Here is a 23,927-nt window from a genome sequence, read left to right on the forward strand (position 1 = left end):
GGTGTTCATTGGAAGGACTGATGCTGAAGCTGAAACTCCAATCCTTTGGCCACCTGATGTGAAGAGCTGACTCATTTGAAAAGACCCTGATGCTGGGAAAGATTGAGGGCAGGAGGAGAAGGGGTCAACAGAGGATGAGATGGTTGGATCGCATCACCGACTTGATGGACATGGTTTGGGTGAAATCCGGGAGTTGGTGATGGACAGGGAGGTCTGGAGTGCTGCAGTTCATGGGGTCGCAAAGAGTCGGACATGACTGAGCGACTGAACTGAACCCTTACACAACTGTTATGTTTAAAGGACAATTTGCATTAATTTGCATTCACAATCTGATTGTCTAGCCAATGAAGAATAATTTAACCTCTTAAAAATATATCATGGTGCTTTAAATTTGAAATGTTATCACAAAGGTCAGCAGAAATTATCCTGCAGCCTCATTCACGCTGTCAGAAGTGAACATGGGATAAAGGTTCTTACCTCCAAGGTGAATGACAGGACCACGTCGGACTTTGACAGCTGAATCTCATTCTCATCCCCTATGTCCAAAAAGGCAGAGTTCTGGGAACGTTTTAATTTTTGCAATTTAAATTCTGGACCGCCTTTTGAAACCGGAAGACTCTCCAAATTGGCCATTAGTAAATTCACTGAAGACCGCAACTCTTCTATATACACGCTCTCCATTTCTTTTGCTATAAACTTGGGGAATCGTCTCTCCTTGAAAATAATTATCAAAATAACAATGTCACATCAGTCAGATCTTAATTTCATCATAAAACACTATATTATGTACATATACTTGACTCTCTTAGAAACTGTGACACTAAATACAATGCATTTACCTGATCCTTTAGTCTCCAGGCTTTCAAAGCCTTGTGCTGTGTGCATAGTCGCTCAGTCATGTCTGATTCTTTGTGACCCCCATGGACTGCAGCCTGCCAGGCTCCTCTGTACATGGGGATTCTCCAGGCAAGAATACTGGAGTGGGTTGTCATGCCCTCCCCTTCAGGGGATCTTCCCATTACAGGGAACGAACCCACAACTCTCACATTGCAGGTGGGTTCTTTACCATCTGAGCCACCAGGGATGGGATGCGATGACAGCTGTACAAAATGGGCTGAGGAATGATGGCCTAAAGCAGCTGTCATTCAGATGACTGCCTAGTGCTCCAGAAAATCAATGCCTTTACTACCGCTTTCTTTGGCATCATTTAAACCGCAAACTAAGACATCCTCATCTCTAGGGTGAATGGAACACGTCCAGAGCATGTTCGTCAACCTGTACCTCATCTGACTCTCTCGCCCCAGTTTGTTCATGGGGTGGCAAGGAACATCTGGCACCACCTCATGAGTCAGTCCCAGAGCCTCAAACCACCTGTTTTCCTTTCTTCCCAACCTAACCGTGACATATTTCTTTTAAAATAATTTACATATAATATTAAAACTGCAAATGTATTATCATAGTTATTAAGTATCTACATCCATTATTAATTTTCCCAAGGAATCTTAAGTGGCCTTTTAATATTCCTCTATAGTCTGAAGCAACTAGTAAATAAGTTGCTTACTTACTCCCACATAGTAAGTTTGCATCCTCAGAAAAAAACACACAGCTACTCAGTTATGTAATAACTTGGTTTCTTTGGGGGATGGGGGTGGGGAATAGCATTTGGATAGTTTTTCAATACATGCAAAAGAAGAAAAAAATAAAGCATAAAGGTATTTTTACGTTTGTGAACTAATTTTAAAAGCTATCATAAAAAGCAGCCAAAACTCAGATATTAGGCAAAAAAGTGAGAGAATAGATTCTTTCAGCACCATATGTGAGCAAAGACCATCCAAAGCTCATGCAGGGTAAATGTTCCTAGTTTAATTTACTGTTTGTAGCCTGCTAGGCTCCTCTGTCCACGAAATTCTCCAGGCCAGAATACTGGAGTGGGTAGCTGTTCCCTTCTCCAGGGGATCTTCCCAACCCAGGGATGGAACCCAGGTCTCCCACATTGCAGGTGGATTCTTTATCACCTGAGCCACCAAGGAAGCCCCCAATTTACTGTTTACTACTGATATAAGATCCCAGATGGCTGAAGCTACATGTTATTTTCTAGAATTTTGCCTGTGATGATATAAGTAATGTGTGTTTGGTAAGACAAGCTAATGATTATAGTTTTAAATCCTTGATGGAAATTAATCACTTTTATTGGGTTTTACTTGGATCTTAGCCTAAAAACACCTACTTTTCAAATGCTCTTCAGACTAGGTTCTAATATCTAACTAGTTTGCTCATTAATTATACACTGAGTACAATCACTGTTTATTCATTTTATATTTGTATGACCATCAGAATTTTGCCTTTTAGAAATATTTTAGGAAAGTAAAAGGCAGAAACATCATATATTTGACAGTTTCGATGTACTGGTTATATTCCCTAAATTTTCAAGGTATTATTTCATGGAAAATGTAATATCAGCACATGAAAAAAAATCTATTTTTATTTAGCTTTCATTTAAAATACTTCACGGAAGAGACAGGCAGAAATCACCTCGACTGTATCAGCATTTTCAAACTTTACAGGAAATAGACTATACTAGATTTTCTTTTTCTCTCTGGGGGGATAAAAACAACAACTCTGTTTTAAAGCTTTGAGGTCTGTTGATAGTATTTCTTAAACTTTATTTAGCCCGCTTATGTTGCCTCTTTCTTGGAAACAAAACCAAATGTACATATTAAATTTGATCTTTTAAATGAGAACAGCATCAGAAATAGCACTATTCTGTAGCTTAACTGTGAGTTGTTCCTATAAACCATTTTAGTGTTCTAATTTGGTCTTCTGTACAGCTTAGCTCATTACCAGCCCTAACACATTATGTACATAAAAAAAAAATCTGCTCCATAAAATTTCCATTATTCAAATTTAGTCACTCTTTAAGGGCTCTGCTCTTTCCAGTAGATGAAGCGTGGATCAGAGTGGTAGATGAAGACGGTGACAACTGTCAGACTGTGGAAATACTCTGAAGAGAGGCACAAATGGATTTCCTGACAAACGTGGCATGAGCAAAAAAAGGGTCAAATATGAGTCCAAGTTTTTACGCCTGGTGTACTAGAAAGATAGTACTGCCAAGAACTGGCCTACCATGAGCTCTTGACTGGAAATTGTCAACACCCTCCCCTTCACTCCCACATTCCCGATTCCATCTCCTCTGCTTTATTTTCTAAACAGTAAATGATCACCTTCCATAATTTAGTTACATAGCATGTTTGCTGCTTATTGCAAGTCTCTCCCAAATAAAATGTAAGCTCTCTGAGGACATGGCAGGGATATTTTTGTCTGATGTTATCCTAAGACAACTACATCTGTCTGGACATATCCCAAATGCCTAAAATAGCCCCTGATTATTTTAATAAGGTGTTCAATATTTATTCACTGAATTTATGAACAAAGAATTTCAGGCTCCAAAAGGTTAGATAAGTTTCTCATGTTATATATCCAGGAAACAGCAAACATGGATTTGGTCCACAGGTCTTTCTGGCCCAGTCCACCACATTTTTTCCAGCACTACTTCCTAATTATGCCTTGGCTAAAAGGCATCAGTTCAGTTCAGTTCAGTTCAGTCGCTCAGTCGTGTCCGACTCTCCGCGACCCCATGAATCACAGCACGCCAGGCCTCCCTGTCCATCACCAACTCCCGGAGTACACTCAAACTCATGTCCACAGAGTCGGTGATGCCATCCAGCCATCTCATTCTCCGTCGTCCCCTTCTCCTCCCGCCCCCAACCTTTCCCAGCATCAGAGTCTTTTCCAGTAAGGCATAATTTTAGCCAAAATCAATGTATATATATGGCTGATTCACGTTGTTGTACAGCACAAACAAAACCTTGTAAAGCAATTATATTCCAATAAAAAATGATAAGAAAAAAATAAACAATAAAAAATATTTATATCCCTTGAAACAGATTTCTGCTCTGTGGGTTCATGTTATTGTATTGTGTTGTGAAGTGTAATAGCTGCTTCTGTTCTTTTGCTAACTCTTTGTGACCCCATGGACTGCAGCACACTAGGCTTCCCTGAGTCCTTCACTATCTCCTGGAGTTTGCTCAAACTCATGTCCATTGAGTCAGTGATGCCATCCAACCATCTTATGTTCTGTCATCCCCTTTTCCTCCTGCCCTCAACTTTTCCAACATCAGGGTCTTTTCCAATGAGTTGGCGCTTTGTATAACGTGGCCAAAGTATTGGAACTTCAGCTTCAGCATCAGTCCTTCCAAAGAATATTCAAGGTTGATTTCCTTTATGATTGACTGGTTTGATATCCTTGCTACAATTTGCCCAGGACTGTGCAGGAAGAACAGATTCAAACCTCCACTCAGATCTTTAAAACACTAATTCTCATTGTTCCATGTGGATTTCCTGTAATAATAGGTACCAAGTGTGATAGGTGTTCCTAATAGTTGATTGCCAACTCTAAACTATGAATAAACCACATTTCTGGATTTATGAGGCTGAAGAGGCCTAGAAAAACAAACCTAAGCTCTAGAGTCCAAAAACCAATGTCTGAGGTCTTTTATTAAGTAATCTTGGCTAAACTTCAATCTCCTTGTCTATAAAATAAATTCATTATATCATCTACCCTCGTGGGTTCAAAGGATTATGGTAGAGAGCTAAGACAACACGGTCAGTAAATTACAACTAGCCTTATATTTTAGGAAGGTGGCTTCAATTTGGTGAAACAAAGTAGAAAGAAATTAAACATCTATTTACCAAAAGACATTACATTTTGAGGTCTTTTTTTTTTTAATTCCAATCCCATTGGCTTCAATTCCTTCCTTCTTCATGCTTTTTCTGCTTTATCAACATTTCTGATGAAATCGGTAGGGTCCCTTCAAAGAGAAGCTGCTGGTGTGCATCACTGACCTCGCTCTGACTCAGCCCAGAGGCTGTACAAACACATCCTTCTCCACAGACATGAACTTGAGAACACAACCCAGGCTCTCCATCCTACTCTGGACCCCTCTGGAAATTCATCTAAATGATCACATATTCAGCCAGACCCTTGGAGAAGAACTTGGGACAGTGTGAACAGCTCAGGTACAATCTAAATACAAGGAGACAACTCAGAAACGCAGATCACAGGTCCAGAGTCCTGCCCACAGTGCCAGTCACATCTCTCTGGATTCTCTTAGCCTCAGTTCTTCAAGAAAAGCAATGCCCTTCTAGACAGCTTCCAAAACAGGTTAGGATTTGAGGGAAAGCATTTTTCTCCCCAAGTTTTCCCAGTGGCTCAGTGGTCAAGAATCTGCCTGAAATGCAGAAGGTTCAAGTTCAATCTTTGGGTCTGCAAGAGCCCGGAGAAGGAAATGGCAATCCACTCCAGTATTCTTGCCTGGAGAATCCCATGGACAGGGGAATCTGGTGGGCTACAGTCCACGGTATCGCAAAAAAGGTTGGACATGACTTTGTGACTAAACACTGATTTTTCCTCCTAAAGCTTCCAAAATCCTCAAGCTACTTGATTTCTAGCCAATAAAGTCCACATTTGAATCTCTGGAATCATGTACTGACTCTCCAGGTATGCAGAGGATAGTAACAAGGTGTGCTGTCCTTTCAACCTCTGCCTTTTGTATGAATTTGACTCTTTAGCCCCTAATTCATATTATCATCCCATGTCTTCATCTGGAGAATCCTTCTCGTGCATCTCTTGGCTTGGCTCTCACAACACACTGCCATCTCTGTTATCCAACTTCTCTTTTCTCTGTTTTTCTATTTATCTCCAATTTCTCAATGATTTCTCTACTTTTCAATTGAATAGACATTTGGATAAATACAACATTAGCTGTCTTAAAACTTACATATTAATAGATATATTTTTCTTTGAAAAACACAAAATTTCAATTGTCAAATGCAGTGTGGGACAGATCTCCTTAACTGCTGGTAAAGTTCACTGTCTTGATTTGGGAGGTGGTTATATAGGATGTACACACATTTATCAAGCTGTAAAATAAAGATCTATGTACTTTGCTATATACATGTTTTGCCTTAATTTTTAAAATGAAAAAATCTCCAATAGAGAGGACTCTTCAGAGAGACAGAGACAGAATCAGAGGGAAAAGGGGAGAAAGGAGAGTAAGAGTCTCCTTTATTATGTTTGAATAAAACATACTCAAAGTTTTCATTTAGCAGAAGACAAAGGAAACACAAAATCTTATTCTCAGACCCAAAGCATTATAACCTCAAGTCTCTTTTAAGGGACTAAATATTTACTTTTACCACTAAAGTAAATTAATACATCAATTTATTAGAGAATGATTTAGACAAAGAGTCCTCAGTATTAAAAATAAGCATAGCTTTTGTTTGAAATCTATTTCTGTTCACAGAAACACAGTGACTGTATAAATAAAAGTAAATAAAATATTGTATTTGATATATCCTGAGATTCTGTACAAACCTCAAATTATATTTCTCACCCATTCAAATACTAGTTGACACCACTGTGGGCCAAACACTGTGCCAGATACTTCAGGATATATCACATGATTTTTCAGGGAGGACGGTCTTCTGTCTGATTATATTATGCTTAGGGCAATATTAAACTTCTAAGTCTGGCAGTTTGAGAAATTTGGGCATTGCTTTAAGAATAATCTACAAAAATTATCATTGAATTTAAACATCTCATATAAAGATGGATGTGTAAAATAAATAATATGCTCCATTTAGATAACACACATTAATGTATCAGAGCTTAAGAGGTATGCATGGAAATAAGAAAATGATAAAATTTCACTGGCTTTATCTATATAAAACTTTCAGCTTATAGAAATCTAAGTACAGAAATGTGGTACAGTATATCAAAGTTAACAATTTACCTTTGCCATTTTCTCAGCCAACTGCAAACGGCCATCAAGTTCCCTTCTGATCTGGGCTGCTTGTTCATCTGCATTATCCAACTTAAAAATAAAACAAAATCACACGTACATGATTACTTAATGGCAGTGACCTACACATTAAAGCAACACTAAAATGACTCCAAAAAAACTTTTTAAGTCTTCTCAGCTACCTATTGAGAACACAGAAAATTGTTTAATTAGATTGACAGTATAATTAAATTTCTTGGACACTTTTCACTATGATTTGCTCACAAAAAAAGGTAATAAATCTCTAAGGTTAATAGTTCAGCTTACCAAAAACTCTAATTATAATAATCCTTTGCCAAATATATCCCCAACAAACCTAAGCCAAGTCCTTGTTTCCTTGAGGATGCATGAAGGTGTCAATAAGTTCAGGTCAGTTCATTCTTCCACCTCCATTAAGAAACGATTCAGTTCATTCTTCTGCCTCCATTAATGTCAGTCCTAAATACTTCCAAATAGATAAATCTCTTGTTCTTTCAAATTCCCAGAATGCATTTCTGGAGAGTGAGATACTCATGTTTCACTATGTTCCTTGCTCTTTCAAAAAATATTTCCTTTGTTTCTATAATAAGTTTCTGTTAATGCTAAACTATCAAAGTACTATTTGACTGACTGCCATCACTTTCTACCATTTAAATCTTCATATGCTCCTCATTCTAGTACCAACAGGCTCATACTACCAAGAAATCCTTTTACAGGCTAGCACCACATTAGAATTCCATTCTCTTATTCTAAATTTGATTGAAATATTAGCATGCTAGCCTCATTTTTAAAGATCTTTCTTTCCATCTAAGTGGAAAATTAACTTCTCCACTGAAATAATCCTTAACTTTTTTCTATAACTTCCTTTAACCTTTCCTCATGATCCTTCTATCCCTTTATTGGTTTCTTATAAAACCTCTACCTGTGAGCAATGCACAGTGTGGGAGGCACTGGGTGGGTGACAGACATAGATCAGACTGATGTTTCTCTCCATTTTAATTCTTTTCCCTCTCTCACTTCCATCATCAAGAAGCCTAGACCTCACAATACAACCATACTTTAGTAAAAGTCTATCTAAAAATTGGATTAGTACTGAGTACAACATTAGACATCCAGGATAATACAGACTAACTTGTCCATTTGCTGAAGAACTACATATAAACCATGCTACATTAAAAAAAAAAAAAAGGCCTTAAAAAGAAAAATTCTGAAAAAAATCAGTAGGTCACTAGGATGGTCCTGTCAGAAGGCACTAAATGAAAAGTCAAGAAGAAGGAAAGATGCTCCAGTAAGAGGGCGCCAAACAACTGGAGATGAGATCAGACACTGGTGTGGGGAATGGATTGGGGTGGGGGGGGGGAGGGAAGGGTAATGAGAGGGGGGTTGGAGACAGAGGCAGGGCTTCTTTAAATGCCTAAGCCAAATGAAGGAGTTTGGAATTGGTTCTTAATGAATTGGAAATTCACCAAGAGATTTTAAGCAGAACTTCATAATGGTCACTGTGTCTGTCTCCATCAAAAACAACAGGCAAGATGGACATAAAGATTTCTATCTGTCTGTCCATTCATCTAATTTGTTTCTTTAACAGAAAGATCTGGGGTTACCTTTCTGAAAAATGTTTCTAAGTTGATTTTAAAAAACTCAGCTCAGCTCAGCTCAGCTCAGTCGCTCAGTCGTGTCCGACTCTCCGCGACCCCATGAATCACAGCACGCCAGGCCTCCCTGTCCATCACCAACTCCCGGAGTACACTCAAACTCATGTCCACAGAGTCGGTGATGCCATCCAGCCATCTCATTCTCCTTGGTCCCCTTCTCCTCCCGCCCCCAACCTTTCCCAGCATCAGAGTCTTTTCCAGTGAGTCAACTCGTCGCATGAGGTGGCCAAAGTATTGCAGTTTAACTAAGTTCATTTAAATTTATATTTCAAATCCTGAAAGATGATGCTGTGAAAGTGCTGCACTCAATATGCCAGCAAATTTGGTAATACTCAGCAGTGGCCACAGGACTGGAAAAGGTCAGTCTTCATTCCAATCCCAAAAAAAGGCAATGCCAAAGAATGCTCAAACTACCGCACAATTGCACTCATCTCACACGCTAGTAAAGTCATGCTCAAAATTCTCCAAGCTAGGCTTCAGCAATATGTGAATCGTGAACTTCCAGATGTTCAAGCAGGTTTTAGAAAAGGCAGAGGCACCAGAGATCAAATGGCCAACATCCGCTGGATCATGGAGAAAGCAAGAGAGTTCCAGAAAAACATCTATTTCTGCTTTATTGACTATGCCAAAGCCTTTGACTGTGTGGACCACAATAAACTGTGGAACATTCTGAAAGAGATGGGAATACCAGACCACCTGACCTGCCTCTTGAGAAACCTGTATGCAAGTCAGCAAGCAACAGTTAGAACTGGACATGGAAAAACGGACTGATTCCAAATAGGAAAAGGAGTACGTCAAGGTTGTATATTGTCACCCTGCTTGTTTAACTTGTATGCAGAGTACATCATGAGCAATACTGGGCTAGAAGAAGCACAAGCTGGAATCAAGATTTCTGGGAGAAATATCAACAACCTCAGATGTGCAGATGACACCACCCTTATGGCAGAATGTGAAGAGGAACTAAAGAGCCTCTTGACGCAAGTGAAAGAGGAGAGTGAAAAAGTTGGCTTGAAGCTCTACATTCAAAAAACTAAGATCATGGCATCTGGTCCCATCACTTCATGGGAAATAGATGGGGAAACAGTGGAAACAGTGTCAGACTTTATTTTTTTGGGCTCCAAAATCACTGTGGATGCTGATTGCAACCAGGAAATTAAAAGACGCTTACTCCTCAGAAGGAAAGTTATGACCAACCTAGACAGCATATTAAAAAGCAGAGACATTACTTTGCCAACAAAGGTCCATCTAGTCAAGGCTATGGTATGTGATGTGAGAGTTGGACTGTGAAGAAAGCTGATTGATGAAGAATTGATGCTTTTGAACTGTGGTGTTGGAGAAGACTCTTGAGAGTCCCTTGGACTGCAAGGAGATCCAACCAGTCCATTCTAAAGGAGATCAGTCCTGGGTGCTCATTGGAAGGACTGATGCTAAAGCTGAAACTTCAATACTTTGGCCACCTCATGCGAAGAGTTGACTCACTGGAAAAGACTCTGATGCTGGGAGAGATTGGGGGGCAGGAGGAGAAGGGGTCGACAGAGAATGAGATGGCTAGATGGCATCACCGACTCGATGGAGGTGAGTTTGAGTGAACTCCGGGAGTTGGTGATGGACAGGGAGGCCTGGAGAGCTGTGACTCATGGGGTCGCAAAGAGTCAGACACGACTGAGTGACTGAACTGAACTGAAGTTCATTTAAAAATGAGATTAACAATAGGATTTTCTTAAACTAAATCCTTCCCATAAAGGAGTTTCTATGTCATCTCAAAAGTGAATATACTTTTTATTTAAATTAATATTCATTATTAAACAAGTTTCTCTTCACTGTGTCTAAAGTCAAAATGATTTACACTAAAAACTAATATAATTATTACGGAAAACAAAATGTGATAAATGTCTATTCCAGGTAACCAAACTCATGGTCCTAAAAACAAAAATTTTTTCTAAGAACAAAATTAAAATTAAAAACAAAATTTTGTTTAACTACAGTAGCTCAGATACAGTAAACATGAGATATCTTCTCATCTTTGCTTAAATGTTGATAAATATTTTTCCACAAAGAAATGAAATGGTTACTCACATGTAAAGTGTAAGAGTTCTACCAAGAAATAGCATTTAAAATCTTAGAAATTCTTCAAATTTCACCACAAAATATTATTTAACATTTTTATCTCTCATTTATATTTCTTTATATTAACAGCTCTTCAGTTCAGTTCAGTCGCTCAGTCGTGTCCGACTCTTTGCGACCCCATGAATCACAGCACGCCAGGCCTCCCTGTCCATCACCAACTCCCGGAGTTCACTCAGACTCATGTCCATCGAGTCGGTGATGCCATCCATCCATCTCATTCTCTGTCGTCCCCGTCTCCTCCCGCCCCCAATCCCTCCCAGCATCAGAGTCTTTTCAAGTGAGTCAACTCATCGCATGAGGTGGCCAAAGTACTGGAGTTTCAGCTTAGCATCAGTCCTTCCAATGAACACCCAATTTTAAATGGAGTTGTATGAGTCACTTCTGGGGTTTATCAGTGCTTTCTGAGAGTTTTCCATTGTTTTTAAAAAATATTAATGCCTTGGGACTTCCCTGGTGGTCCAGTGGTTAAGAGTACACCCTGCAATGCAGGGGACACTGGTTTGATCCCTGGTTGGAAGATCCCGCATGCCATAACTACTGAGAAAGCCCCTGCACCCCAATGAAAGACCCTATGTAACACAATGAAGACCAGACAGGCTGCAACTAAGACCCGATGCAGCCAAATAAATACAGTCAAAAAAATATTAATGCCTTAACTGCATTTTTCTGAAAAATACACAAAGAAAAGCAGAGTGCTGCTATACTAAACTGTCTTTTAATAGCAGTCTCTCAGAGACACAAAGGATATGAACTTTGATGACTATAGTGTTATTTTGTGAAACTAGAAAAACATATTTCCAAACATGTTAAAAAAAAGGGAAAAGCTAATACAATAAAGACAACATATGTTAGACAGAATTCAAGGATGTATTAATAAATCAGCTGGTTGAATTTTTAAATAAGAATTTTATTTTACCATTCCATGTCCCATATGGTTTGTCTTCTTTTGAGTATTACATTCACTTTTCATAATATGAAAGTTTATATAATTTTTATGAATGCTTTTTTAAAGGTTGATTTCTCAGTTGAGATAACTGCAGTTTCATGTGCAGTTGTAAGAAATAATTGAGAGATATCCACTGTATTGCCCAGTTTACCCCATGGTAGCATCTTATAACGGCACCCCACTCCAGTACTCTTGCCTGGAAAATCCCACGGATAGAGGAGCCTGGTAGGCTGCAGTCCATGGGGTCGCACAGAGTCGGACACGACTGAAGCAACTTAGCAGCAGCAGCAGCATCTTATAAAACCAGACCGTCATATACAATCAGAAGAATGACTGACACTGTCATCCAGCATATTCTAGTCTCCTTAGTTTCATTTACATGTATCTGTGTGTATTGACTTCTATGCAATTTGTCATGTGCCTAGGTTTGTACAGTCACCATCACTGTTAAGGCACTGATCAGCTTTAAAACCATATTTTGCCCTTTTATAAACACATCTACCTCGCCCAACCCAATCCTGGACTGTTTAGCCTCAACAATGTACCTCTTTTTCAGAATTTTCAAAACAAAATTTAATATGACAACCAATTTCCTTTTAATTTCCATTATTACACTGGAGATGTGCTCCCATGAGAAATTAACATTTATTAACACTGCACTGGGGCCACAGACCTCTTTAATCTACATGTTCACTTCTTTGGTCCTTTCCTTAAAGCCCATAGCCATAAATAGCCATCTATTCAGTGATAACCCTCAAGTATATATCTATAACTCCAACCTCTCACCAGGGTCCCAGTCTTTTATTTTCAATTGCCTATCAGACGTTATTTTCTTGGACTCCAAAATCACTGAAGATGATGACTGCAGCCATAAAATTAACAGACACTTGTTCCTTAGAAAAGAAGCCAGACAGTGTATTAAAAAAAGCTAGACAGTGTATTAAAAAGCAGAGACATCACTTTGCCAACAAAGGTCCATGTAATAAAAGCTATGGTTTTTCCAGTAGTCATGTACAGATGTGAGAGTTAGACCATAAACAAGGCTGAGTGCTGAAGAACTGATGCTTTTGAACTGTGGTGCTGGAGAAGACTCATGAGAGTCCCTTGGACTGCAAGGAGATCAAACCAGCCAACTCACTAGAAAAGACACTGATTCTGGGAAAGAAAGAGGGCAGGAGGAGAAGGGGGCAACAGAGACGAGATGGTTGGATGGCATCATTGACTCAGTATACATGAATCTGAGGAAACTCCAGGAGATAGTGAAGGACAGGGAGGCCAGGTGTGTTACAGTTCATGGGGTTGTGAAGAGTTAGAAGTGACTAAGCAACTGAACCACCACCTACCATTTCAACTTGCATGAACAAGACACACTGCATTTAACATACCCCAAACAGAATCTTGCTTTCCAGCTTCCCACCCCAATCACTCCTTTCATGAGTAAGGCCATGTCATATAATTGGCGTGCCTAACTACCATGTGTTCAAGCCCAAAGTCGATGTGTCATTTGTGACCTCTCTTTCCTTCACAACCCACAACCAATCCAACTACAGTCATGCAGTGAAACCTAGAATCACTTCAAGTCCATTTCAGTTGGCCAATACAGTTGTATACATCATTATGATGAGAATAATTATTTTTCTTTTCTGAAAACTTGGTTTTACACACTATCTCCTCTCCTCCTTATCTTCAAACAGAAAAGCAGAAAAAAAGCCTAAATGGATAATTTAATAGATGTGGAATATCACACTTTTAAATGCTGGTGACGCATCCATCTCTAGCGTCTGATTTGGGCTCTCAGATCAAGACAATGAGGATAATTTGTGGAGTTGGTGGCTGGGGCCAAAGACAAGTCTTCACTCCCCAAAGACATCTTTTAATTTCATTTTAGATTCCTGATTTCAATGCTTTATGTGACAATTGACTACTTATACCTCACAGATGTCTTTTCCTGGTACAGAATATTCTTCAGGTCTTTACAGACGGTCATTTAACCCTGACCATAAAAGATTCCCATACATATCTTGACTCTGTGCAACGCCTCCAGTGTCTAGCATACAGAACATTTTACCACTTCATTATTCAAAATATTTCAGTCTTGACAAATATTTAGTACTTTTATTTTCTTTCTATTCATTACATGGGAATTAGTTTCTACAATCAGAATTCTCTTGGCTAAGATGTTCCTTACCTGGACCATCAGAAGTCTGAACTATCCAAGTTGGGAACAAAATTTGGAGAGGTATGCATTTTTTTCCTTGAGGAATTGTCTGAATTTCATAGCTTACCCAAAGGGGTGGTTAACTCAAAAGACATAAAGAACCATGGCTCTAGGAGAATCTTCTTCATAGAAGTCTCTATTCATTTGTTCTAGAAGAGGCTGCATGACTTTTCAAACATAAGCAATAGAAAATGGTCACCTCATACCTACACATTATCAATCTTACCCTTTCAGAGATGTGTTAAATTCTTCATGAAAGGACACTGGCTCTGGAAATGACATAAGCTCTGAAAAATGCTGACTGAATGATCCTCGGATTACTTTACCAACTGCTGTTTCTTCTATACCTACTAAACAGCAAGTACTACTGAAGGCTCTTTAGTAGCTACAGAAGTAGTGGCTTTCTACAAGTTCACACTTCATATAGAAAACAGTTTAAAAAAAGAGTATTTAAAACAGAATAGAACTGCCACTAGAAACTACTGATCAAGGACTGTGGGAATTCAGTGATGGAAGATACGTCTTTCCTGGTTGATAATATCAGAAAGGATTGCTACAATGGAAATATTAAAAAACGAACTTTGAGGAATAGAAAACATGGATTAGTCTTGACTTCCATCTCTCAAATCCTGGGCTTTCTGGGGCCCAGTCCTCTCAAGTTCCATTGAAGCAGTTTGAGAAGAGGTCCTACAAATCAACAAATCTCCCTTTGCAGAAGTCCTCAGGAAGACTCAAAGACTTCACTGGAAGACAACTACTTTATAGGTAAGAAAAGTTTAAACAGCATGAGAATAATCTTATAAAGTTTCACTCAACAGCTACATTTTATAGTATTAATATGTGATCTCATTCTAATGCTTTAAAAGCTGCAAACATCAAACACGAATTCATTAAATTTGCTCATATCTTCAAGGAAAAAAATGTCTTTTATAAAACGTACTTTTCAAAGCACTGTTTAGCATCATTGCCCTCTATGATTAATCTATTTTCAAGAGCCAGGATAATTGTCTTCACATTAGTACTGTCAATCACTAAAAAGAAGGATTGATAGCTGTGTTTTTCCATAATGATGTCTTTGTACGTGCTAACCCTAGTCAATCGTGCCCTTCTTTCTCCCAGTGGAAAAAAAAAATTAGTTTTTTTCTGAGTCCCCAGTCAAATTATGGCACACCTCTTTTCAAACAAATTATGTTATTTTCTTGTAATATTCATCTTCATCTTTTAATATGAAAAATACAAGTAGACTAGCATTTGTACTGCTATACACTTAATGTTTTCTCTGAGATAAATTCTTTTGCTGGTTATTCTATTTATATTATCTATATATCTGGAAATATAGAGAAGTAATTGGCACAATCATAACACTGATTCCAAAAGAACACTCTACCCAACAATTTATTATATGATTTTCCTTTTTATTTCTGTTTTTTTCATATAATTTTCTAATAGCCCAATGATTTGACAGTGCCAAATATGCATGGATTTTGTAGCACAGCTGCAAAACCCTAATCAAAAGTTGAAGTATTAGCAAATTCATTTACTTTATCAACAGATCTGTTAATTTTCTACTATTACTTGGATCAAATTATTTATCATGAAGATGGTGTGCTACTCCACCTCACTGATTGCTCCTGCTCTGGTTTCTTTCATTCTCTTCACCCCTTCATTCTCTCAGCCCTTAGGCACACACAGTTGGTTCTTAGCTATTGTCTGTAGTTGTTTCTCAATACACTGTTGCAAGTTAGCACATAGCTCTGCCCTCTCTCCCAAGTCCCAGCACTTCATCTTCTGTTGATGGCAAGGTCTTTACTTTCAGGTATCCAACAATGGCCTCAACTAAGACTGAATTGTCCTTCTTTACAGTCTACTCTTTATCACAGCTCCCCTACTTCTGCACATGATTCTCACTACCATTGGTCAGGCTAACAGCTTAGAAGAGAAGGAGGAGTACAGGGCAGGTGACGGAAGGATGGGAGTAAGTGAACAGGGACAAGTGGATATGAATGAAACGGTGATACCCAGATACCTTGGCTTAGTTTTCAGGTCCACCCTATTTTGTACCAATCTCACTTTTTAACCTCTCAGACAGTTACTTATCTATGCAAATTAGTTTGCCCATTATACACAAAACATATTACATTTTCCCAATCATGTATTTTGCTTGTGTTTCTCCTGCCTGGGATGCTCTTCTTACCTTTGTTGCCCAGATCAATCTCCAGATCTTCTGTGAAGATGACCTACCTACCTACTGAGTAACAAAGCAGGTATTGCCTGATGACATCTCTCGCATAGTTGTCTTCTAATTGTTCAGCTTCTCAGATATTTATGAACTCTACCTCACACTGCAACATATGACCCTTGTTAGCTCATCCTACCACCCTGAGAAGACACATAAACCAATCCATCTCCAATGGTGGGATTCGCATAACTACTCCCAGTTTTAACGTACAATAAATACAGAGAATAATATCACCTGTATTTGTAAGGTTTGTGGACCCTAACATCCCTCCAGATTGACTCATCTTTCATGAAGCACCCTCTCTCAAAAAAAGAAACAACAAAAAACCTCCCTGCTATTCTGATCATTGACCATTAGCCAACGACAAGGTAACTAAAACTCTTTGTGCAATTTCATACAACAAAAAGAACATAAGGAAATGAAGTTATTCCCATACTCTGGAGAGCAATACATTTCCTGTATGATGTTATGTATGAATCAGGTACCACTCTCTTGCTGGAGGCAAAGCTTTTAGAGAACACTCTTATATCTACTTTCTAAATTATGTATAAGGAATCTGACTCAGAAATAGCAGTTCTGCCATGGAATCTTGTAGCACAATTCTAAGAGTCTTAAAAATGAATTTCCCAAACTACACTTCCCTGTCATTACTACTTAAAAGTAGGCGAAAGATGAATGAGCTAATTAGATATAAAATTACCCTATGTGATCTGAACTAAACTGGATTAAATAATGGATCAAAAAGTTCAGAAGTAAGAACATAAGAAATTTAACCTCAAGCATAAAAACCAGAGGACTTTGATAGCCTGGAGAATATTCCTATATATTCTCTAAAATGGTAGGTATAACTTTGCAAATTTTTACACATCATGAAATTTTCTTTAGTATTCCATTTGGTATTAACATTTTATCTTCTAGACAGAAGTCATGAGCTCACATTTTCAAGCAATTATTTACTAACTACACTTCCCTCAATAAAATAAGTAAATATACATTCACCTTAATGAAATAACAATGAAATAGATTTTAGCACTAAGTAAAATAACACAGACATTATCAGTGATTTTAGAGAACTCTGCAGTGCAGTTTATAACTTTAGTCTCATCAGGACTAATAAGAGTAAATTTATACAGCACTATATGTCAGAACCATTCTAACACTTTGGAAATATTACTGCATTTAAGCCACAGAGCAACCATATGGAACAGTTCTTATCATTATCCCAGGTTAATGATGAAAAATCTGAAGCACAGATAGGTTTAAGCAGTTTTCTAGGGTAAAGATCACACAGTTAATACTTGGAAAGGGCAGGGTCTGAATCTTATAGTTTGACGTGAGGGTTCAACGTAACCACCACTTACTCCTTCACAACACCTCACCCCCAGCTTTCACTCTTTTGGTCACTTGCCGAGTCCCCCAACAGGAAATACATGAAAAATTACAGTATAATTAATGGTACAAAGATTCAAATATTTTAATATGTTCAAGTTGTTACAATGCAATAAAAGAGGTGTGTATGGCAATGTTAGCTTCCCTGGTGGCTCAGAGATAAGAAAACCTTCTTAAGTGAACAATGCAAAGAAATGGAGGAAAACAACAGAATGGTAAAGACAAGAAATTTTTTTCAAGAAAATTAGATACCAAGGGAACATGTCATGCACAGATGGCCACAATAAAGGACAGAAACAGCAAGGATCTAACAGAAGCAGAAGAGATTAAGAAGAAATGGCAAGTACAAAAAAGGTCTTAATAACCCAGATAACCACTGTGGTGTGATCACTCACCTAGAGCCAGTCATCCTGGAGTGTGACATCAAGTGAACCTTAGGAAGCATTACTACAAACAAAGCTAGTGGAGGTGATGGAATTCTAGCTGAGCTATTTCAAATTCTAAAAGATGATGCTGTTAAAGTGCTTCACTCCATATGCCAGCAAATCTGGAAAACTCAACAGTGGCCAAAGGACTGGAAAAAGTCAGTTTTCATTCCAATCCCAACAAAGGGCAATGCCAAAGAATATTGAAACTATTACACGATTGCAATCGTTTCACACAGTAGCAAGGTCATGCTCAAAATCCTGTAAACCAGGTTTCAACGGTATGTAAACCAAGAACTTCCATACGTACAAGCTGGATTTATAAAAGGCAGAGGAACCAAAGATCAAATGGCCAACATCGGTTGGATCATCGAAAAGGCACGAGAGTTCCAGAAAAACATCTACTTCTGCTTCATTGACTATGGTAAATCCTTTGACTGTGTGTATCAGAACAAACTGTGGAAAATTCTTAAAGAGACAGGAATACCAGACTACCTTACTTGCCACTAAAACCTTATATGCAGGTCAAGAAGCAACAGTTAGAACTGGACTTGGGACAATGGACTGGTTCAAAATTGGGAAAGGAGTACACCAAGACTGTATATTGTCACCCTGTCGTTTAACTTATATGTAGAGTTTATCATGCAAAATGCTGGGCTGGATGAATCACAAGCTGGAATCAAGACTGCCCAGAGAAATATCAACAACCTCAGATAGGCAGATGACACCACTTTAATGGCAGAAAGCAAAGAGGAACTAAAGAGCCTCTTGATGACAGTGAAAGTTGATAGTGAAAAAGCTAGCTAAAAACTCAACATTTGAAAACTAAGATCATGGCAACCAGTCCTTTCACTTCATGACAAATAGACGGGGCAAATGTGGGAACAGTGACAGCCTTTATTTTCTTGGGCTCCGAAATGATTGCAGATGATGACTACAGCCATGAAATTAAAAGACATTTGCTCCTTGGAAGAAAAGCTATGATAAACCTAGACAGTGTATTTAAAAAGCAGAGACATTACTTTGCCAACAAAATCCGTCTAGTCAAAGCTATGGTTTTTCCAGTAGTCATGTATGGATGTGAGAGTTGGATCATACAGAAGGCTGAGCACTGAAGAATTGATGCTTTTGAACTGTGGTGTTGGAGAAGACTCTTGAGAGTCCCTTGAACTGTAAGGAAATCAAACCGTTCAATCCTAAAGGAAATAAACCCTGAATTCTCATTGGAAAGAATGATGCTGAAGCTGAAACTCCAATACTTTGGTCACTTGGTGGAAGAGCTGACTCACTGGAAACAACACTGATGCTATGAAAGATTGATGGCAGGAGGAGAAGGGGGTGATGGAGGATGAGATGGTTGGATGGCTCGAGTCAATGGACACAAGCTTGAACAAATTCTGGGAGATAGTGAAGGACAGGGAAGACTGCAGTATGCTGCAGTCCACGGGGTTGCAAAGAGTCAGAAACAAGAATGACTGAACAACAACTGGTGGCTCAGACAATAAAGAATCTACCAATAATGCAGCAGACCTGGGTTTGATCCCTGGGTCGGGAAGATCCCCTGGAAAACAGAATGGCTACCCACTCCAGTAGTCCTGCCTGGAAAATTCCATGGACTGAGGAGACTGGCAGACTACAATCCATGGGGTCTCAAAGAGTCGGACAGGACTAAGCAACTAACACTAATACACGAGTATGATAGGGAACTGTATATTCCTCATGGAATTTCCACACCTCTTGTGATATTTAAGAAAAGTGAGTGAGGGCAAGATTTGTGGAAGTGGAATTTGTCTTGCATTTTCAAGAATGGAGAAGAAGGATTCCAAGTGAAAAGAGTAAAGTAAGACAAAATGAAAAGTCAAGACAATACAGGGTGTTAATGAGGAACAGGGAGTGACTTGTCTTAGTTTGCACAGGAGATACGTAAAGCAGAGCTATGGGGGGGAACCTGGGAAAGAATCTAAAAAAGCCAGGTGGGGGCCAGACTGAACACCACAGATGTTGAACGCATAGCCAAGGGGTGAATCTCATTCTGCTAACAGTCATTATATTTTTTCCCTATTCAAAGCTGGGTCATGAAGACAAAAGGATGGTGAAAAGTGAAAATCACTCAGTCATGTCCGACTCTGCTCCACCATGGACTATAGTCCACCAGACTCCTCTGTCCATGGGATTCTCCAGGCAAGAATACTGGAGTGGGTTTCCATTTCTTTCTCCAGGGGTTTTTCCTGATGTGGGGATTGAACTTGGGTCTCCGGCATTGCAGGAAGATTCTTTACTGTCTGAGCCATGGATTATGAAGAAAACAGGATGACACTTCAATAATATTAATCTGGCAATAGGATTGGAAGAGGGAAGCAGGTGAAAGGTGACTATCATGCTACATATGAGAGGTACTGAAGCTTCCAGCTGTGGAGATGGATGTGGAATTAAGACAGGGACAGACGATACAACAGAGAGATAAAGTAATAGTGCCAGGCTAATGTCTGGACTAGTCACAAAGGTCCATCTAGTCAAGGCTATGGTTTTCCCCGTGGTCATGTATGGATGTGAGAGTTGGACTGTGAAGAAAGCTGATCGCCGAAGAATTGATGCTTTTGAACTGTGGTGTTGGAGAAGACTCTTGAGAGTCCCTTGGACTGCAAGGAGATCCAACCAGTCCATTCTAGGGGAGATCGATCCTGGGTGTTCATTGGAAGGACTGATGCTAAAGCAATACTGTGGCTACCTCATGCGACGGGTTGACTCACTGGAAAAGACTCTGATGCTGGGAAAGGTTGTGGGCGGGAGGAGAAGGGGACGACAGAGAATGAGATGACTGGATGGCATCACCGACTCAATGGACATGAGTTTGAATGAACTCTGGGAGTTGGTGATGGACAGGGAGGCCTGGCGTGCGGTGATTCATGGGGTCGCGGAGAGTTGGACACGACTGAGCGACTGAACTGAACTGAATGTCTGGACTGAAGGCAGTAAAAAAGGAACGGCTCCTGGTTATGAGTTGGAAAGATGAATATACGTAAGTAGAACCAGGTTTGAGATGAGAAAAACATTAGCATTTTGAACATACCGATTTTGAGAAGTTTCAGATACAGAAGTCTGCCACAGAAAGAGTGGAAACAAGAGCTGATCCACGTGAACAAGGTGAAAGAAAGTGATACTCAAAATGAGCATAGTGAAATTAAAAAAAAAAAATCACTGCAATACTTTTCAGTGCAGCAGTCCTAACAGCATCTGATTTCTCAAACAAGCAAGGTAGCAAGTCTATTTATATTTTTCCAACACTGTTCCTCTTGGTACCATACCATGTACATAGTAAGTTCACAAACGTCTGATGATGCTTCATAAAACAAGATATAAAGGCCATTCATCTGGGGACATTCACATCAGAATCATGAAAACACTTTGCAAACAGGATACGACATCACTTTCGTACATTTAAAAAGAGGCCTTTCTACCAGTCTGTAACAAATATTAATAGCTAGAGATATCACTGTTACCCAGTACACAAGGAAAATCTTACTAAGATAATGATCAACTGGCCCTGCTCTATCTAAAGTGATTAGGGTAAATGGAGGTATTTCATCTCTTTCTGGTCTTAAGCAGAGGATTCAGTATATCATGACCCCAATAATCAGCTAAAAGTGTTAAATTCACAGAATACTCTTTGTAAGCATACATCAATCCCTTTTCTTTAGCTTTTTCAAATTCCTTTTTTTAAAAAAGTGCTTTGTAAGAACAAGTTTTCCTGACCACCGACCAGAAGAAATCAAGGTTCTGTAGGTCATATATTTCTAAAAATCAGAAAACAATAGACAATTAAGAGTCAAGTCTGATGCTATGAGCCTGACACATAGCAAGCACTCAGTAATTTTTAATAAAATTATTCAATATACTAGACAGCAGGAATTTCTTGACTAATATCCTTCACTGCTAGCTGATTCCCTGAAGTTTTCCTGTTAATACTTCCTTTTTACCTTCCTGGTTCTTCTCTTAATCCACTCCAATCAGGTTTGCTCCCCAACACTCTAGAAAACCTTCCCATGTCAACAGTGTCTTCCACTCGACAAACTCAGGGGACACTTTGCTGTCATGTGACATGGGTAACCACTCTCCTTGAAATGTCTTCCCATGACTTTCCTGACACCACCCTTTCTGGTTTACTCCTCCATCGCTGGCTCTTTCCCCTTTGTGAAGCCTCTAAATCCTGATGTCCTCAGGCCTCTGTCCTGGGCCCCCCTTTTTTTGGAGGTCCAAACTCTACCAATATGATTTCATCATGTCTCATGACTTAAAATCCTACCTTTATCAAAGTGATTTCCAAATCTTTATCTCCAGCTCTGATCTCTTGTTGAAATTTCAGACTTCAACTACCACCTACCATCATGCACAACTAACATTCTGATTTTGTCAGGTACACAATGGAATGCTTGATTTTTCCCCCACATAAACCTGTATGCAGGTCAGGAAGCAACAGTTCGAACTGGACATGGAACAACAGACTGGTTCCAAATAGGAAAAGGAGTACGTCAAGGATGTATATTGTCACCCTGCTTATTTAACTCATATGCAGAGTACATCATGAGGAATGCTGGGCTGGAAGAAACACAAGCTGGAATCAAGATTGCCGGGAGAAATATCAATAACCTCAGATATGCAGATGACGCCACCCTTATGGCAGAAAGTGAAGAGGAACTAAAAAGCCTCTTGATGAAAGTGAAAGAGGAGAGTGAAAAGGTTGGCTCGAAGCTCAATATTCAGAAAACAAAGATCATGGCATCTGGTCCCATCACTTCATGGGAAATAGACGGGGAAACAGTGGTTGACTTTATTTTTTTGGGCTCCAAAATCACTGCAGATGCTGACTGCAGCCATGAAATTAAAAGACACTTACTCCTTGGAAGGAAAGTTATGACCAAACTAGACAGCACATTAAAAAGCAGAGACATTACTTTGCCAACCAAGGTCCGTCTAGTCAAGGCTATGGTTTTTCCAGTAGTTATGTATGGATGTGAGAGTTGGACTGTGAAGAAAGCTGATCGCCGAAGAATTGATGCTTTTGAATTGTGGTGCTGGAGAAGACTCTTGAGAGTCCCTTGGACTGCAAGGAGATCCAACCAGTCCATTCTAAAGGAGATCAGTCCTGGGTGTTCATTGGAAGGACTGATGCTAAAGCTGAAACTCCAATACTTTGGCCACCTTATGCGATGAGTTGACTCCCTGGGAAAGATTCTGATGCTGGGAGGGATTGGGGGCAGGAGGAGAAGGGGACGACAGAGAATGAGATGGTTGGATGGCATCACCGACTCGATGGACATGAGTTTGAGTGAACTCCAGGAGTTGGTGTTGGACAGGGAGGCCTGGTGTGCTGTGATTCACGGGGTCACAAAGAGTCGGACATGACCGAGCAACTGAACTGAACTGATGCCTTCACCCCACAACATTACTCCATAGGAATAGGGACCACCATATACAGATAGCCTGGATCAGTATCTGAACAGAATGGGTATATGTTGAAAGAAACCCAAATCAGCGATGGCCCTATCAGACCAGGGTTAATATAAATGTTGTGTCAGATAAATATAGGCAATGTAAATGGGAGTGAGCCATTAAAGCATACTATTTTTTCTATAAAATGTGAGGGAGAGGAATAGGTAGACGGTACCCACAGTTCGAGAGAACAGTATGTCTTAAACTGCAGACTCAAATTGGTCCCATTTTCTGCTTGAATTCCTGGGCTTTCATCATATCCCTTTTAAGTCAAGGGATTCTCAGGTGGTACAGTGGTAAAGAATCTGCCTGCCAATGCAGAATATGTGTGTTTGATTCCTGGGTTGGGAAGATCTGCTGCAAGAGGAAATGGAATCCCTCTCTGGTATTCTTGTCTGGAAAATTCCATGACAGAGGAGCTTGGAGGGCTACAGTCCATGGGGCTGCCAAAGAGATGGACACAACTGAACATGCACACGTGCCTTCTTTTTAAGGCGAGCAGGTGCTCAGGTGCTCTGACTCAGGTTAAAGCTCCAAATGGGGAACACAGTAGGATTCTG

General features: G+C 39.5%; 1 protein-coding gene across 4 annotated transcripts in view; it reads right to left on the reverse strand.

Moving 5' to 3' along the window:
• The window catches only part of CADPS2 (calcium dependent secretion activator 2), a 593,849-nt gene that overhangs the window by 352,029 nt on the left and 217,893 nt on the right, over positions 1 to 23,927 (reverse strand). For all 4 annotated transcript variants that reach the window (XM_055421183.2, XM_088834647.1, XM_055421182.2 and 1 more), the window contains 2 exons: positions 6,852 to 6,932; positions 478 to 714 (listed from right to left, as the gene is read on the reverse strand). In XM_055421183.2, the coding sequence (XP_055277158.1) occupies positions 478 to 714; positions 6,852 to 6,932 (318 nt within the window). The remainder of the gene's footprint in view (positions 1 to 477; positions 715 to 6,851; positions 6,933 to 23,927) is intronic.

This window comes from Moschus berezovskii, chromosome 3 (genome assembly GCF_049115385.1).
Source record: "Moschus berezovskii isolate FMDL1 chromosome 3, NW_MosBer_1.0, whole genome shotgun sequence".
NCBI classification, from domain to species: domain Eukaryota; kingdom Metazoa; phylum Chordata; class Mammalia; order Artiodactyla; family Moschidae; genus Moschus; species Moschus berezovskii.